Genomic DNA, 18,528 nt, shown 5'->3' with positions numbered 1-18,528 from the left:
TCGCCTCGGACGTCATCGGCTGGGGTGAAGCTAGCGAAAACTGGGGTGGGTGGGGTTGAATGTGAGTACATACTTTCGTGATAACCTCAAAGTCACTGGAAGTTCAGAAGATGGCAATCAATACATAGATCTCTTCTCAATCTTCCAACGGACACCCAGTCATACAATTTGCACAAATGGCTTGAAGGATCTCTAGCGCTCATGAAAGAAGCACGTGACTCGTACTCGTTAAAGATGCTGGGTTGTTGATTCACTCGGGGCAGTTGCTGGCTAAGTGATCACTATAGAGTCAAGGCTCCTTTGGAAATCAGTGTCAAAGCGCGACCTTAAAACCTCCGTGGATTTGCAGCCCTCAGGTCTTTGGAAGACGCTTGTGTAACCTCAATCCACATTTGGCATCGCGAAAACAATTTGCCCGTTTCGGTAAGCGGTGAGGCCCACTTCCGCAGACGCGACAGGGTCATCCAAAGTAAACACGAACCATTGCGACCACCAATTATCGACAAGACAACCCAACATCGCCAAATGTTATAATCAGGGCCCTTAAATCGCACACATATCACATCCAATGGAGGAATCTGCGCCAAAGCGACGGCGTACTTCGCCGCGCACGTCTCTCAACGCTGGCGCAACTGAAGAACCTGCGTCACCACAGAGAAGAAGGCCATCATACGCATCACCGACCAAAGCAAGCATGTCACGAAACAACCCCGAGGCTTTTGAGCGCCGAAGATCGAGATCACCGCAGAAGTTACCCAGTGCTCGAGCTTCCGGCCAATTTACTTTTGATAGTCCTTCTGAGGGTCTTGCAGCGCGCTTAGCGACGAGTAGGATTGTTAGCGATGCTCCTACGCCTACGCGCCCTGAGGATACGACGCCAGGATCGATTAGACGTGTGGAAGGAGGTATGGCTTCTGCCACGAGGAGGACATCTACGAGAGCGGGTGCGAGCGCGGAGGAGGATGACTTTAATCCGTTTCGAGGGAAGGTTTTGAGAAGATCGCCCCAGGCTGGGATTAGGATGGATGTCGATGTGCCTTCTGCTTCGATGCCGCAGCCTGAGTTGCCGCCTGCGATCGAGGCGAGTTCACCTCCTGCGCCGCCTGCTTCTATGCCAGAGCCTCAGCTTGGATTGCCTTCGGATGAGCCTATGGAGGAGCCTGAGGAGGACACTCCCATTCAGTCTGAGGAGCTGGCACCTGCGGAGGAGACGTCACTGGCGAAATCCCCATCAGCGGCTGGAATTCCGTCACCAGCACGGTCGTTTTCCTCGTATGATCTCGAGATCCCAGCGCGATCTTCATCTCCAATCAGATCACCGTCCCTAGCTCAAGCTGCTGCAGCGCCAGAGCCAGAAGCGGAAGAAGAATTGGACGAGGAGCCTGAGCAAAGCGTAGAACGAGAACCAGAAGCTGAGCCAGAACAAGAACCAGGGTCAGAACTCGAGACCGAACCCCAGCCTGATCCCGAACCAGAACGAGACTCTCCAAGCCCACCACCACCTTTGCCAGATTTCTCATCCTCCCCCCCACCAGCCTCAATGCCGCCTCCAAGAATACCACCATTAGTGCAACCGAATTCGCAAGACGCCGCTCCATCAGCTTCACAGCCAGTAACTCGACTACCGCCACGCGACACAGGACCGCGAAAGAGCTTCCAGAACAGCCCAGTTCGATTCCGCGAGTTCTCACAGCAACGGAACTCACCGCTAGGTAAACCGCCGTCGCGTCTGTTGGAGAAACCAAGAAAGAGCTTCGCTCAAGCGGGATCGACGCTCAGAGAGCCGCCACCTGTTCAAACCAGCGCTCCGGAGGCTAGACAACCCCGGGCCTTTGATCCAGATGCAGAGAAGAAGAGGGAGCGCGATAGAGTTCAGAAGGAGATACAGGACTTGAAGAAAGACCTCGAAATTGCGCGGAAAGAAAACGAGCGTATTCGATTGATGCAACAGTCTGGCCGCATACTTGCACCGACAAATCAAGACGAGGTCATCAGCCTTATCGAACGTCACCTGATGTCTACTGGAACAGGACAGAGCAAAACAGCATCACAGCAATTGTTGCAATCGGCGCTGAATCCCGCTGCTCTGTTGCCTTTCAGCAAGCCTACCGCCCCTGTAGTTCGACCATCGGTTCAGGAGAAGCAGCCTGACATCAAGTCACATCATCCCGTGGCCATGACAGCGACAGAGGAGCTGCCCTATCTTGAACTTTTTACTCCATTCTCTATGACATCCAACACATCTATTCTACCAGAGACGGACGGAGAGCCCATGAGGCAACATTATTCCATCACACTTCGATCACGCGAGATACCAGGGATCTTTACAGCCAAGATTGAGATGACAGTCAATGCCACAGAGCTTACGGTTCTCGATCTCGACGTCACAGCCTTGGAACCAGCTGCAAAGTCTGAGCTCAGTCCTTTCATCCGCAAGATCTGCACAGGTGACTGCAACCGTTCCATGCAACGCAATATCGGCATCCTCTCGTGGGCCATGGGTGAGTGGCTTCGAGTCGCCATCGATAGAGCAGGCTTTTGGTGCCAGTTGGACCAAAGTCTAGGCTCGAAGGACGGTGTATTAGAGGCTGCAGCTCGAATGCGCTCAAAGAAACACAGACGGAGGAGGGACAGCGGTGAGGACACGGATGATGATGAGCCGACACGGGTAGAATCTGTCAAGAAAGCAGACCTCATTCGCTATTTGGGCCAGCAACACTTCGATATATCAATTCCATACGGCGATGCAGAGGAGTCGGGCTCAAGGGTGCGACTAGAATGGAAGACCGAGTTTGACTGGACTGGAGAAGCGCAAACCAGACTTTCTGTCTTGGTAGGCGCTCCAGGAAAATGTGAGTACACGCATGACTCCCACGATGGAACCAATTACTGACGATCACAGGGCACCAAACAGACGAACGAGGCTCACTTGCAAAGATCCCCAAGCTTTTTGAAGAACTTGTACACGGACACGAAGAACCAGAAACAGCTGTACGAACAATTGTAGCACTTATTGCCGGCGAGCAATCATGATAGAGTCCATATAGATGGCAAACCTCACAAAGCACAGGCGTATGATGTGTAGAATTCCTTTGCGCAGGTCGCAAGAACAAGATACCAGATTATTGTAATTAAAGCTTTGTAGCCTCACCCACATGTCCCCCCAACCCTTCTATTGCCGTTTAGATCATCGTGTGCGTGTCCGCTTTTCACCAGTTTAGTCGACAGTAACGCCGAGCTGTCGGAGCTCAACCTTGGCCTGCTCAATCTCCGCCGTGAGCTCCTTGTGTGCGTTGGGGACGTCGTTGAAGGTGAGGATGCCGAAGCCGAGACGGAAGAGGAGGTATGCGCCGAACGAAACGAGGGCCCAGAAGGGGAGCTATAATACCGTAGATTAGAGAATTGGCATTGCAAAAAGTTCAGGGTATTAACGTACCACAGGGACGATCTGCTCCTGGATCAGAGGAGGAAGAGGGATGAGCTCAAGGAAGAGCGCAAGGTAGAGCTGTACAGCGTTAGTTCAATTCCACCAAGATTGCTGTGGTAAACATACGGAAGAAACCAAGAGGGCGAGGGAAATGGTTTGCTGAGCGCGAGTCATCTTGGCGGTTCTGTTTAAGGAGCGTGGTGTTGGAATGGGCGCGGGGGAGGAACTGTGATGGTATCGTGGTGCTTGAGGAGACGTGTCAGGGGTGCGCGTTGTTGGAGCTGTTTGGATGACTAAGATTGTGTTAGGTAAGCATTTCCACACTCAATCTACCTACCCTACTCCGTACATGGGAAGTTCTTGGCTCCAGGGACGCCTAATACTCTTACCGAAGCAATAGCAACTGGTTACTTTCTTACAATGTTACGAAATACTCAAGTAATTGGAAAATTTAGTCATTTCTTATTCACACTGATGTAAAGAAGAAATTAATTCTGTTTATATTAATTGAAGTTTGGTCCTACCCGCCGTGGTAAAGACCAGTAAAGCAGCAAGCCTCTTTCCAGGTCCGTGGCTTGTTCCTGCCAGTATAATCAGTCAACTCAATTCGCAATGACAGTAACCTTAAACCACCTTCCGGCTACATCTCAATCCACCAAACCAACTCTCATCGACCAGAGAAAATATATGTCCTTTTCTCAACGCCGCCTTTGTTCAAGCACCTTGTTTAGCCATCTAGTTACCCTTTGCTTCTGGAAGCCTCCGTCATTCTCCCGCTGAAGTCCCGAAAACCGAATGAAACGACGGCCATTTTCCATTCCACCCACGACCGTTTCTCCCACACCTTGGCCATTCGATACCCTCGATCTTCCACAGCTCCATGTATCTCAAGCGTGGTATAAAGCGCCAGTCTTGTGACTTTTGCTATGGGCGCAAGATCAAATGCGATTGGGTATCGCGTCAATCCGAAGGCTATGATCAATGTTCGCGTTGTGAGTTACGGAATATAGCTTGTACCGCAAATACAAATATCGACAACCGCAATGGAGCCAGACGGAGCTTGCGCCGTGATGTCCGCTCTGCTGCTGGTCGGATCTCATCCAGTCCCGATGGCGGGCATGTGGCCGATGATGGTAACCTTCCCAGCAGTACCAACGACATCGACCCAGTCAATAAGGAGACCATCCCCGCCCTACCCCAGGATCAGGTGCTACCTATTGACCCAAGCTTACAATATACGGCTATTGACTCTGAGTCTGCGTGGCAAGATATTAGTTGGGATCTGGGAGCCGAGAGCATCTCCTTTCTTGACAGTGTCTTTACACACAACTATAACTTCGACAATATGTCCAACAGTCCTCAGATATACGCCAGCGAGGAGGTCGCGGGCGCTTTACAAAACCCTTATGAAATCCTCGAGCTTGATCCGAGCACTCTCAAAGCAGCCATTGACGCTTACTTTGACCTGACCTCACTCGCTATCCCGATACTAAACAGAGACGCATTCCAGGCTGACTACACGAGCCACAGAGCCAGTCCTGCATTGGTGTACGCTGTCGCATGCCGAGGATGCCCCTTCTTATCGATATCGCGAAAATGGCTGGTGCAGCAGCGGCTGGCGAGCGAGTTTAGACGAGCATGGCTCGAGGCAAGGTCAGCTGCAGGGGACAAGCAATCAATCAGACTGGACGATCTCGAAGCCCTGGCTCTCATGGTTGAATTTGCTTACGAACCAGCTGAGGATGCCAACACAGCGCTCCATTCCCAGCTTGGCAGCCTTTTCCTAACACACGACAGCCTGGTCCTCATGACATTACAGTATCAGATTCTTTGCCACGCGTCCCTGTCGGAAAGCCTTTCCGTTCATTTACATGGGACAGAAGAGCGAAAGAGGTTGCTTTTCTGGTACGTGTTTGGCAAAGATACGTTCCGCGCTCTCGACCAGAAATCTTCATCTCGTATCAGGGACGGCCATACTGAAATCGTCGAGCAACTACCAGAGCATGAAGAGAGAACATATCTAGATGCCATACTTGCCCTGGCCATCATTGCGAGAAAGATAAATCATGAATTTCTGGGCGCTACTGCTGGACATGCAAATGTCAGTCACCAAGACGTGGTCAAGCTATACGGTCAACTGGAAGAGTGGCGTAAGACGCTGCCCCCTTACTTACTTTGGGACACTAAACGAGACGCCAGCCTACCTGTTGAACGCGGTACTGGGGAACTGGCCCAAGTGCGCCAGCTGCAACAGGCTGTCCTTTTGTTGCTAGAACACAACTGCTGCATGCAGATCGAAAGGTGTGCTTCAGAACGTGGAATAACTAACCCGACCTCCATGGAGGGTGTTATGCTGAATCATCTTATCGAGTACCAAACCTTGGCAATGACGAACGATATAACAGAAGCTGCTAAATGGTTCCAGTCGCAGAACATATGCCAGGACACACCTCAAGGAACTGTTACATATCCTCTGATTGACCTTTCCCCAGAGATTCTGCGCGATGTATGTGCTGGCACTGCTTATTGGCTGTGCGACCGCGGAAAGAAACTTTTGAATTCCGCTAGCCATGGGCAGGCTTCCCTAACGCAAGGGGCCGAAAGCTTTGCGGCAAATGCGGCATTACTGAGAGATTCCGTGGCAACAGCAAAATCGCACAAGGATACATCGTGCGTGGTCGAGAAGTTGGACGAGCAGCTCTCATCTTTGAAGGAGGCGATCAAAAGCGCCAACAATGGTTGATGACTGACTTTACTAAGCACTTCTTGACTCTTGTTTGAAAGTCTCGGGACTCTTCATGGTATTTTATGAATGTTTATTGGCCATACCAGGCCTTTCTTGTTGGCATTGCGATATCTCGAAAAGGGACAAGAGGGAAAGGTAAAGAAAAACAAGAAGCACCAGAGTTATGCTGGCAGTATAATGTATTACGGGGCTTTTATTGATGGAGCGTCTTTAGATATCTATTCTTCAGGGCATGAAAGGTGCTATTACTTAGCAAGTTCCAGGGGCTGATACTTAATGAGCGTTTTTACAATCGTATCAAGATCTGATCCAATTGATGTGATAGCCGGTATAATGCATCCTCAATCCTTTGTCTGCGCATATGACATACTATAGTTCCCGGCACACAGAGGCTTTCCTGAGTTGGCCTTGCGAGCTCCCAGCGTCAACTCAGGGTGAAAGATAGTCAGGGTGACGGTCATGACTACGATCGGTACGCTGTCCAGTGCAAAGAAAACGCCTTCCATTGACGCGAGAGGGCCGTTAAATCCTCCGCCTAACTCTGCACATCGCCAGCACGACCGGACAAAGAGACAGGCGGAGGCTATCACTAGACCTGCAAGCCATGCTCGTTAGTCATTGAAATTGCATAACAACAGGATACTCTCACCTAACACGTAAAGATGTCGCTTCTCATGACGAATTTCATGCCAAGCCCGGCGGTAAATGGCCCAAAGTGAGGGACAAAAGATGGTCGTGAACAGGACCTGAACAGCTAAGCCGGCGATCATGAGGTTTACACCGATTGGATCCTCTGCAAATATCGCTGCAAGAGAGCCACCGCATCCTATGAAGCAAAGACATATGAAATCGCCGAGTATAAACAGGGACGCGAATATGCGAGGGCTGATGCGTGTGAACCGAGATGATGAATAGTGTTGCTGTAGTGTGCTGATGTTGAGATAGAGGGCAGAGGATAGAAAGGTCGGACCAAGTGTAAGACCAATGATGTACCTGCTCATACTCATTAGAACCCATTGTAATAAAAACAAAAACAAAAACAAAGAGATGGTAGAACTGACATGATGTACCCATTCTTGTTGGCTCGATTATGTGAAAGCTGAACCTTTCCACAATATCCGATGAGTTCCAATAGAATGCCACACACCATCCCAATGGAGTACCCATAGAAACGCCAGAAGCGAATGGAAATGAGGACATGCAGAAGAAGAAAGATCGAGTAGAAAGACAGGAAAATTGCATTTGGGGCTAGAAGTGGTGAGAAATCTATAGCTGCGATACCGTTCGGTAGTGATGTAGTTGTGTTCATGGTCGCAGTTGAAAAGCTGAAACTGGAAGGAATGTTTAGGCTGGGGTAAAGAAATTAACTTGAAGAAGTACGACACCGAGGAGACAACTTGAGTGCCATAAAGATTCTAATTTATATAGAATACGTGGATAGGACGTGGGGCCGTCTTACACCACATCCGAGACTAGCGGATCGACAACGTCCGACGCGCTATATACGGACATCAAGCGGTAGATAAGGAGTCTCTAAACGGAACATAGACGGTCATTAAATGGAGATTCAGCTGCTCTCAGAAATCTAACTTGCGTCCAGGCTGAAGGAAGACAGTACTATCTGTATATAAGAACCACTCTATACCCAGTCTCGAATGAAATTACTGTAGAGACTCAGAGCGACCGTCGAGATCTGTATAGTTATATCAAAATGCGTATCCAAATTCTAGGAACAGCTATATCAGCAGCCTTCTTGGGCTTTGGCACAGCACCAGCACAGGCTCTGAGCCCTTGTCCCCTTTTTGGACCAGATTTTCCCATTCCAACAGCTCTGGGTGATGAGATTTCCCTTAAAAATGCCCTTTCCGAAATCCTGAAGCTTGTTCCAAGCCTTGATATAGACTTCCAGAACACATCTTTCTCCATTGACATCTATCCAGCGGCAGACAAACGACCCCTTTTCAGCTATCATCACTCAGCTGCATACCATGGACACGGCGTCCAAGTCGTCAATGATACGACGGTTTATCGCATAGGAAGCATTTCGAAATTGCTCACGGCCTATGTCTACCTCCTAGAGGTTGGGGACGTGTCGTTCAACCAGCCAGTCACACGATATGTGCCCGAGCTAGCAGATATCTCTGCAAAGCTGAGGAACAAGTCAGCCTATGCTCTCCAGTATGTGGACTGGGATGCCGTAACCATTGGCGCACTCGCATCGCATATGGCTGGCATACCGCGAGACTTTCCAAGCCCTGCTTCAGCGGACCACCAACTAGAACGGTTGGGGTTTCCGCCAGTTCGGCCAGTTGACTTTGCCTACTGTGGGAAAAGCGTACTGTATCCTTGCAACCGCACTGGTATGTAGCTCTCGTCCAATATCTCTCATAATGCTGAAACCTATCAATAGCCTTCTTTGACGCCATACGGACGCGTCACCCATCCGAAGCGGCCTTTTCAACCCCTATATACTCCAACATTGGCTACCAGATCATGGCCTATGCGCTTGAGAATATAACTGGAACAGCGTATCCTGATATCCTGTCACGCCAGCTCATCTTTCCTCTCGGCTTGAATTCTACAAGCTATGCAAAGCCAGCCAACACCGACATGTCTATCATACCTGACAGTCCAAGCAGCTCTTGGTACGATGTTGACACGCGGGATGAGGGACCAGCCGCTGGAATATATTCGTCGATCGCGGACTTACGCAAGATCGGGCAGTCTATCTTGACGTATGAGATGTTATCGCCCTCCCAAACTCGACGATGGATGAAACCAGTCAGTTTCACTGCCGACTCAGAGGTTGCAGTTGGCGCGCCATGGGAGATTGCTCGTGTTCCATCCACCAGCAAAACTAGTTGGATGTACACCAAAGGTGGTCAGCTGGGGATGTACAGCAGTCTGATGGCTTTGCTGCCAGATTGGGGCATCGGTTTCACTGTTCTGGCTGCTGGAACCGACGCCCAGGAAGTCGTGGGAATGATCCCAGCTGCGATTGTTTCAAAGCTAGTTCCTGCTTTGGAGCAAGCTGCTAAGCGACAAGCAAGGCAAAGTTATAGTGGCCGCTACGGGAACGAAAGAAATGCCATGACATTAGCTGTGCAGGACAGTCTACCAGGACTCGGTGTCACGTCCTGGCTTGTCGATGGCCATGATATGTTTGATTTGATTCGACTGATGGTCTCAGAGTCGTCGACTGGCTCAGGGAATGTCAGCATGAGATTGTACCCGACAGGGCTGCAGACGCAAACAGACGGAAAGACTAGACTTGAGAGCTGGCGAGCGGTCTACGAGATCATTGAAGTTGTCTCGTCGTCCAGTTCGTACTGTGATAGTTGGTTCGCCGTAGATTCGGTCACGTACGGAGGTGTATCTATTGACGAATTTGTCATCGATCTTTCGGCCGATGGCACCTCTCAGGGTATTACCGTAAGTGCCTTTGATACTCGACTTGAAAGGGTACGCCATTGATCTAGTGCCACCGAGTTGATTTAGTAGTGTACAGGTGGGATCTGGCATGTTGAGCCTTAGTTGCCAAGGGGAGGAAAGGAGGGCTTAGGATATCTTGTCTAGTTATGCAATAAAACAACTTGGATATACTCAGTATACATTACTAAGAATTTGGATCAGTAGGGACTTATAACTGAGGGCTTAGATTGGCACAGAGAACTTGGTAATTATCCTACCTTAAGCCAAACCTCGCCCATAAGTGTGACTCTTTCCAGAACGTGGGGTTCATAAGCCTGCAACCCAGCCGTTGCAACCTAACTGTAGATCCGTAATCATCCCCTGCAGCAATGCTTATCATACGTTCATGGGGCACTTCACTGGCCAGCAACGCGGAAATATTCCGTGAATACATCCTATGACCCCTCGTTGCCATCTCATTCATTGAAACTCTGGAAGGCTATCCTGATTTCATTCTTCCTCTCGCCATTAACTCACAACTGGCGGCGCTCGTTCTATGTAGTTCATTATTTAACACAACGAGTCCCTAGAATCCCATGGATTACAAAGTCGTCGTCGCAGCGGTACACGCCGCGCCTGTGTTTATGAATAAGGCCGCTACTACTGACAAGGTTATCGACTTGATTGAGCAAGCGGGCAAGGAGCATATCGAGCTGTTGGTCTTTCCTGAGACGTTTATTCCTGGATATCCGGTACGTCCTCTATTAATCGCCCTCGATGCTGTTGTGGCATGACTGACATGGCCAAGTATTGGATTGAGTGCTATCCCCCCCTCCAGCAAGTAGGGGCCCTTGCCAAATATGCCGATGAGAGTGTCGTTGTTCAAGACGGCGACGAAATCGCACGCATCTCAGCTGCCTGCCGTCGCACTGGTATAGCCATCAGCCTCGGTGTTTCAGAGCGCATTTCTCAAGGTTACACTCTCTTCAATTCTCAAGTCAACATTGACGCAAACGGCAATTTGCTAGGCGTACACCGCAAGCTACAGCCAACATATGTCGAACGCTCTGTTTGGGCGCAAGGTGGTGGCCATACGCTACGAACATACAAGCTGGGCGCTTCAGGACGGCCTCTCAACCTTGGCGGTCTTTGCTGTTGGGAACATACCATGAACGGCGCGCGCCAAGCTCTTATCACTCAGCATGAACATATCCACGCTGGTGCCTGGCCTGCCCTGTCGACAATGGCTGGCTTCGAAGCCGTAGCTGATTCTCAAATCGAGGCTTTGATGAAGGCCCATGCCCTTACAGCCCAAGTCTTTGCCATCACTGCGTCAAACTATGTTGATGATACTTGCCTCGAGTGGATGGAGAAGAATCTAGGCAAGCAGGAGTTTGTCAAGGCGGGCGGAGGCTGGTCTGCTGTTATTCACCCGTTTTGCTCATTTCTTGCTGGGCCGCATACTGGTGCTGAAGAGAAGCTTGTCAAGGCTGAGGTGGATCTGTCGCAGCTTGGACAGGTCAAGGTTTGGGTGGATGCTGCTGGTCATTATCAACGTCCGGAGATCCTCAGGTTCAGCTTTGATGACCAGCCACTTTGGGCAGATGAAAAATCAGCCCCCAAGAGACCTTCAACTGTTGAGAACAAACCTGAAGAAGAACCAGTGCCAAAGGAGAGTGTTTAAGAGGGTTATATATCACAGAGTATGAAATCTTGTAAAAACCAACAAGAATTGACTTCATCACCTATATCACCTCCACAAACTGTACACGGCCGAGTTTATCAAATATACGTGTGGCTGCGAAAAGGAGACAAAGTCCATCTAATGTCGAATGCACCACGTGACGAAAACCAAATACCATCCGATCACTAAAGAATGGGTCAAGTTTGGCCAACTACTGTTTCAAATCCCTTATACCCTCCTTTCATTGAAGTAACCGCGTCTTCGAGCAGCCTCTGGCAGCTCTGCTGGCCTATGTTTACCTTCGCCGCTTGATTCCCACAGCAGCTGTGCTTGTTCACACCATCGAAAATGCTCCAAAAATCCATCTCGTGTGTATACTTTGTCTCGAGCCTCGAATGCCCATTTCTCGCCCCTGCTACCGATGATGTCCTTTTCGAGAGCAAGTTGACACCCGGCACACGAAATTCCGTGCTCGACATTACCGGTTACTTTATCATGATAAGGAAGTGCGCATGACCCCATGAAGTTGAATTTTCTGTTTCGTTCGGACCTCGCTGACTGGGCTTGCGTCGTTGTTTGGGATTTCTGTCTGGAAATCAAACTGGCCTGATGAAGAGACACGATCGAAATGCGAGATTTGTACACGGATTCCTCCATCGAATATATGCCCGGCAACGTTTTGAATGACTTCAGTTGACTTAATTCAGCCTTTGTCAAGTGGAATTCCTTTTGGGCAGCGGAAAGACTTTGTACTTGAGTCTCGGGAGCCTCCTTGAGGCATTTGAAACAGCATCGCGTCCATATAAGGAGAGACATAAACTCCCCAAACTCGCCACAAAGACTACAAGACTTGAGACATAGGGCGTTGTAAAAGTCGAGTAGAGAAATGTCAACGGCGAGTCGTGTTCTTAACAGGGCGCAAAGAAGATTCAGTCCGTGCAAGACAATCATGTGATACTGCTTGAGAGAGTCTACCGTCTGTCGCGATCGAAGATTCGTTTGTCGAAACTTGAACAGAGAATGCACATCAAGGCGGACCAACGTATCATGTAGAAGTTCCAGTGGTAGCCGATCGAGGGATCCAAGTCCTACATGACAAGTCCGCGGGAAGGCTGTTGCTATTGACTGACGAATATTGATGTGTTCACTGGGCGAAAAACAGATCACGGAGAGGCCGAAGTCTTTGCGATGGTAGGTGGCAATGCGAATAATGGCATCGGCTTGTTCTTCGCTGAAATGATATTCTGTGGCGGAGCGATATCCGCGAGGCATAGAGGTAGCTATTTATGGGGTTGTCTATGTGCGGGAGTGGAAACAAGCGAGCTTAGACGTCATTGATGGGCGAAAACCTGGAATAGGCATTTGGAATATGTACTGTACTTGTTATCGAAAAAGTAGGACGTCGAGTTCCATCCCATCACTGAGCTGCGCTGCATATGGCTCGCTTCTACAGTCATTCGCCTCTTAGATACCAGTCCAACCCTTTTTGAATGACAACTTCATATACATAAATCAAGAGGAGGCTCTTTCTATGGGAGCGTATTCAGCGCGTGCCGACACAAGACGATCTTTGGTGCCTGGTGACGCCAGTTAGGGGAGCATGTACCGACAGCGGCACAGATTTATGAGGGCAGACACGACTATGGGCGATAATGCGTGAAACGAAAATGGTAGAGCAGCAGTGGTCGTTGACGTTGGCGTTTGTCGGGCGGAGATTGGCCCAGGAATTATTAGGTGGGTCAGATAAGCGATCCCACCTCAGCCACAACACCATGGATTTTTGATTTGGACATCGTGAGTCCATGGGCACATACGACCATAGCTCGTGGAAAATACGGGGTCCCGTTCGCTCCCCCAGAGTCAAGCCGCGAAGCGCCGGATTAGTAGTTGGGTCGGTGACGACCAGCGAATACCTGGTGTTGTATGTCTATCTTTTGGTGTTTAGACCTTTTTGTTTTAACACTAAAGACCTGGCAAGGATGAAGACATTGTCAAAGGAACAATGGTTACACCGGAGGTGTTGGATGAATGGTCTCTTTCTTGCTATTATACTTGCGCAATTCACCCCAGAGTTAAGCCCTGAGTCGGTGACGACCGGTGAATGCCTGGTGTTGTATGTGTATCTTTTTGCTGTTTGCCCCTTTGTGTATATAGTGAAGTGCTAGTATCAAGCATTCTTTCCCTTATATTGAAGTCAAATAACTCTCGGCCATATTATGCCCAAGGTGTCTTGAAGCGGACTCTATCCACCGCCTTTTGCGCCTGGTGCTGCTGCCACTGTTGTCCAGTGCATCATTGAAGGAGATACGAGTCTGAAGGCATCTTGGAAATGATATCTACCAGCACAATGTACAATAAAGTCAATTACTAGCAATTTGGATAGCAATGGCAGGCTCAATTACAATAGGAAGCTAGTGAGCTCGCGCATAATGGGTGCATCATAACCTGAATTGTCAGGTTATTGTGCAAAGTGTTGGGTGAACAATAGAACTTCTCCCGACTGAAGGTCTGGCGGGCGTACTGCATAAGCCAGGGTGTATACAGGTACTTGAAGCTCAGAAATAGTGAGATCGAACGGCTGCCTAGGCAACGCTCTCCATGAATCGACAGTGAACCTCCTATCCGCTGCCCCCGTTTCGCCATTCAACCCCCCTCTTCTCGTCCCTTGTTTACATCCCCGGATGTTTACTTCTCCAACCCGAGCTTCATCTCTCCCAGCTCTCCCATTTCCCCATCTCTGTCTATAGCATCTCTAGTACAACACTTCACACCGCGATCCAACAAGTATTGATCGAACAGCTTCACTCAAGGTAAGATTCTCCTTTTCTGCAGAATATATCACAACGTTATCATTCCCCGTCCTTGGTTCCTCATAATCTTCCTTCTTGATCATCACGAGCTCGCAGTAGTCACCCGACTCTATCCTTGATCTTCCTTTTGTCTGTACCCCTCAACGACATCACACTCTTCAGTCCTATCCCCAGGGCTGTCGATCATCGCTGCACACTTTTCAACTTACTACGTCTATCTTCATCCCCATTTGCTAACCTTTTCTCATCCATTAGAATCCCATATCCGCTCTCCGTTATGGAGCCCACCAGTGCTCAAGCGCTGCCTGCGCGCATAAAGCGTGAACGTTCGCCTGAACCTGAGGTTCCGCCGGAGGTCACTGCCAACAAGCGCCAGGCTGGCGAGACATCCGCTGTCGCGCGTGCCCCTGTTCTGTTCCGTTGGAGAACCTGTCAGGAACTCGACGATGTCGAAAGGCTTAAGATTAAAGAGAAGGCTGTGAAGCTGGCTGACGAGCATTGTGGCCGAATTCGGGCTGTGCTTGAACATTTTCTCAGCACCTCAAAACTCGACCACATAGACGTCATTGTGATGGGACAACAGATCATAGAGGAGTGGCTCAAGGAGTATGGTAAGTATCGCAGCCTATCTGAAGAATGTTTTCGTGACTCTTGCTGATTTGTTCCAGGTCGCATTCGTTACAAGCGCAAGAGTCTTCGCATTCTGGTGGGAGTCGAAGGCCCTACTGGAGCAGGAAAATCGTCTTTCTTGGGTTCTCTTCTCCGAATTCCGGAGCTGTTCCCTTCAGGACAAGAGTCAGCAGCAACTGCAGTCGTTGGGAAAGTATCCTGGAACTGGGTGGATGCCCCCGGCTTTGAGTTCAGGGCGAAGGTCATCTTCCGCAAAAAGACGGACGTCCAAGAAGAGCTCGAGGGACTATTGCGAAACTTAACGTATCTGGCCAAACTTTTGGCTGGCAATACTGAAGATGAGGAAGACGATGGAACTGGCCAGGCCGACAATATCGCTATCACTAGAGAAGCCATCGATCACGAACTCCCGAAGGTCTACGCCGTGTGGGGCTACGAGGAGGGTTTTCTTTCAGAAGCCGTGAGCGGTTTGAATCTAAACTCAACATACACCCAAATGGTTGATGCGATTCTGAATTCTAACTCTAAGGCTCTATCTTTTCTCACGGCTGGCACTGCTTGTTTCAACGCGACGACCGCAGAGAAGCTCGCTGAGGAAATAAAGCCTTTCCTAGACTCAACTACCGTGGAACATGGTGGAGAGAAGCAGTTTTCTGCGTGGCCATTGGTGAAGGAAGTTCGCATTTACACCAAGGCTAATGTTCTAAAGCCAGGAATCACCCTGGTCGACCTTCCTGGATGCGGAGATGCTGTCGGTAGCAGATCTGAGGTCACCGAGAACTTCGCCCACCGTCTCGACGTGAGGATGGTAGTGAGCCCCATCATACGTGCCGCAGATGAGAAGCAAGGCCAAGTGCTCATGCAGAATGGGTATGATGAAGCGCAGATGAGGATCGCTGGTAGATTGGACGGAAACGGCTTTTGTGTCATCATGTCAAAGATGGATGATATGAACGTTGAAGTCTACATTTCAGGTTGTCCAGATTTACGCCGCGACCCCGAAGTACTTAAGAAACAGGCACAAATCGAAGACCTGAAGAAAGAGTCGGTCGACATCAAGCTCATCCTCAGAGAACTTAAAGACAAAAAAAAGAAGGCAGAGAGCGCCAAGAAGAAGGCAAAAAAAGCATATAAGCGTGCAAAGAAGAAGTTTAAAACCCAGCTGAAGAGTACGTTATAATTTCTGTTGGTGTTCAATACTAACAACGCATTTTAGAAAACCCTAGCACAAACGGGGACCATTTGTCCGATCTGAAAAGATTTCGAGATGAGCAAGCCCAGGCCTTCGATCAAGCGAGCAAAGAATTGAAACAGTGCGACAAGCGCCAGTCAAAAATTACGAAGGAGATGTCGTACATTAGAGACTGGCTGCACCATCGAGCAATCCAGACTCGAAACAAGCGGGTAAAGCAACGCATTCGGGCTGACTTTGACAGAAGACAGCGAAATCTCGACGACCGCGACAACGTTAGACAATCTCAAACCGAGGGCGAATACGTTCTTCCCATCCTGCCTGTATCTACCAGGGCATTTTGGGAACTTGAGAAGAATGAGCTGAAAATGCTGGGATTTCCCAGTCAAGTGTTCACTGGGGTGCCAGCTGCAGAACAATATTTGCATCGAGCAACCCTCAAGAAGCGCGAGAAGCATCTTGATGAGCTGCTTGACCGGTACCAAAATTTGATGACCATGATGCAGATCTACTCTGCACCAAATGGCCAGGATGGTCGTTTCGACTTCACGAGGTCCGAAGTCGAGAATGCTCTGGCTAACACCCACGCCACCTACATGAAAGTAAGTAGCTATCCCGATTCCCAGATTTTAGACTATCGCAACACTTTGCTGACCAACTTGGATGTAGAAACTCAGCACTACCCTCTCCGAGGCTAGTGACCAGATCAAGAAGCTGGATCCTTTAGAACGCCGACAGCATGCGTTGAAGAATTTCCTCGAAGAAGCGCCTCGAATTGTCCAAAAGTGGTCTTACAAGTTCCCCGATGAGGTGAACAATGTCGAGAGAATGCACTGGGCCACCTATGCTGCCAACATTTCTCGCAATGGTACCAAATTCAGGAGCCATGCACCTCCACGTGTGACGTACACGTGGATGGATCATTTGTCAGTACAGATCTATCATCCTTGGGAGACTCATACTAACTTGTTTGCCAGGGCTGAGCCTGTGATGAAGACTATTTGTAAAGACTGGGACGACAAGATGAACAAGCAACTGCCTCTCATCAAAACTCCCATGATACTGGGCTACACGTGCGTATTCACGGCGTATCTGAACGAGATTCAGAAAGTCATAGGCGAGAAAGTCCCATCGTTGGAGTTCAGTTACAACAACATGAGACCCATCCTTGAGAACTCACAGCATGCCACCGAAATCAAGATTCGCGATGCACTCACTCAGCTGGCTGAAAATACAGCTACTGTGGCATTTGATGTTTCAAAGTTTCTCTCTAATGAATGGAAACCAGTCTTTCGAGTCGCTATGCTGGACAGTAAGTTGAACCATCAAAAACGCTTGGTGATTCAAGAATCAGCCCTGACCTAGTGATACAGGTGGACAAGGTTCTTACAAGCGAAGAAAGCAAACGATCCAGGAAAAGATCCAAAATGACTGCCCGACAATGGGTGGCCAGATGATCAAACGTCTCCGACGAGGCGTAGAAAAAGAAATCGCCACACTGCCAGTTCGATTAGAGAATATTGTCACTGAGGAGGTGACCAACGTTAAACAGCAAATGTCCTTCCTTGTCAACAATCTTGTTGAGAACTGTAACACCAATCCAAAGAAGAAGCTCATGAAAGCCAAGCTACAGGACATGATCCGCCCTCATGTCGAAGCTTGGGAATCTATCTGGGCCGAGGAAGGGACCTACGATGAGCATATCCTCGATGTGAACCTCAGCATCCCAGACTCTGTTCCAGAGCCTAACATGGATGACGACGATTCATCTGATAATGAGGACTCTGGCTCTGGCTCTGACTCTGACTCTTCTGAGGATGATGCTGACAAGGGCGAAGGGGGTGATTAGGAACAGGCCTGAGATGCTGGGGGACCGGTGGCGGACATATTGCCATAGTTGGAGTGGATTTCTTGGAATGTTACTCTCACGGGGAATGAGTTATAAGGATGCGTGGAATGTTTGCTTCGGAACTTGAAAGGCCAGGATGGCATATGATGATGACATATGATGGTTTACGATACCAACTGACACCCCCCAATTAGCACAAGATAGTATGACAGACACCGAAATTGAAACAGCGCACTATTACTCTGTCAATCTTGGCTTCGCATTAGAACTCCAAGTGATCTGCCATGTACCATATACTGAAGCGTGTGAAACTTCACTTGGTGTTGAAGACTGTTGGTTATTGTTGCCATAAAAACGTTTTTAGTAAAGAAATGGTCCAAATAAATAAGCAAACGGTTAATGGGAGCCTCCCAAGCATGTTACAGCGATCATTGTAGCGCCCTGTTGTGGAGGAGATAACCACTGCATGGCCGAATGTGGCTGATGTCTACCTGTCTCATATCAAACTCCTAATTACTATATATTCAGATCGCGTGAAGGAATAATGTGTCTTGGGACGAGCCTTTGGGTTTTTATCTGACGATAGCTCCAGGACCAGTGTCAGAGCGAAGTCGGTGGGGAGTTAACTGATTGAAGTCGAACGATCCGGTGGCAGAGGAAGCGCATGCGGGCGGGAAAGGGACAGCCTCCTCCGAGGTGAATACTGAGGAGCCCTAACTTCAAAGTCTTCCTCCGTCCTTCCATTCAGGTACAGGGCATTTAGAAGGCACATACCCGCT

The 18,528-nt window shown here is 49.3% G+C and overlaps 5 protein-coding genes across 5 annotated transcripts; 4 read left to right on the top strand and 1 right to left on the bottom strand.

Moving 5' to 3' along the window:
• Positions 1 to 568: 568 nt before the first annotated feature.
• Positions 569 to 3,033, top strand: FSUBG_2486 (uncharacterized protein; the record flags this gene model as incomplete). The annotated part of the gene is made up of 2 exons (XM_036680263.1): positions 569 to 2,852; positions 2,903 to 3,033. The coding sequence occupies 2 exons, from the start codon at positions 569 to 571 to the stop codon at positions 3,031 to 3,033; spliced, it is 2,415 nt and encodes an 804-aa protein (XP_036542004.1).
• A 184-nt stretch (positions 3,034 to 3,217) lies between these two features.
• Positions 3,218 to 3,601, bottom strand: FSUBG_2485 (Dolichol-phosphate mannosyltransferase subunit 3; the record flags this gene model as incomplete). Its single annotated transcript, XM_036680262.1, has 3 exons — positions 3,218 to 3,379; positions 3,437 to 3,505; positions 3,554 to 3,601. 3 exons carry the CDS (start codon positions 3,599 to 3,601, stop codon positions 3,218 to 3,220), a joined length of 279 nt encoding a protein of 92 aa, XP_036542003.1.
• A 706-nt stretch (positions 3,602 to 4,307) lies between these two features.
• Positions 4,308 to 6,170, top strand: FSUBG_2484 (fungal transcriptional regulatory; the record flags this gene model as incomplete). The annotated part of the gene is made up of 1 exon (XM_036680261.1): positions 4,308 to 6,170. The coding sequence occupies one exon, from the start codon at positions 4,308 to 4,310 to the stop codon at positions 6,168 to 6,170; it is 1,863 nt and encodes a 620-aa protein (XP_036542002.1).
• Positions 6,171 to 7,884: 1,714 nt separating this feature from the next.
• Positions 7,885 to 11,268, top strand: FSUBG_2483 (beta-lactamase 2; the record flags this gene model as incomplete). The annotated part of the gene is made up of 4 exons (XM_036680260.1): positions 7,885 to 8,533; positions 8,584 to 9,605; positions 10,175 to 10,336; positions 10,393 to 11,268. The coding sequence occupies 4 exons, from the start codon at positions 7,885 to 7,887 to the stop codon at positions 11,266 to 11,268; spliced, it is 2,709 nt and encodes a 902-aa protein (XP_036542001.1).
• A 3,087-nt stretch (positions 11,269 to 14,355) lies between these two features.
• FSUBG_2482 (GTPase SLIP-GC) lies at positions 14,356 to 17,749 on the top strand (the record flags this gene model as incomplete). Its single annotated transcript, XM_036680259.1, has 6 exons — positions 14,356 to 14,689; positions 14,747 to 15,877; positions 15,925 to 16,502; positions 16,570 to 16,826; positions 16,878 to 17,212; positions 17,274 to 17,749. The coding sequence occupies 6 exons, from the start codon at positions 14,356 to 14,358 to the stop codon at positions 17,747 to 17,749; spliced, it is 3,111 nt and encodes a 1,036-aa protein (XP_036542000.1).
• Between the last annotated feature and the right edge of the window lie 779 nt (positions 17,750 to 18,528).

Source organism: Fusarium subglutinans (assembly GCF_013396075.1).
Source record: "Fusarium subglutinans strain NRRL 66333 chromosome Unknown NRRL66333_c0000021, whole genome shotgun sequence".
Taxonomy (NCBI): Eukaryota; Fungi; Ascomycota; class Sordariomycetes; order Hypocreales; family Nectriaceae; genus Fusarium; species Fusarium subglutinans.
The sequence above is the reverse complement of the archived record's forward strand: the minus strand, read 5'-3'. Positions and strand labels throughout refer to the sequence as shown.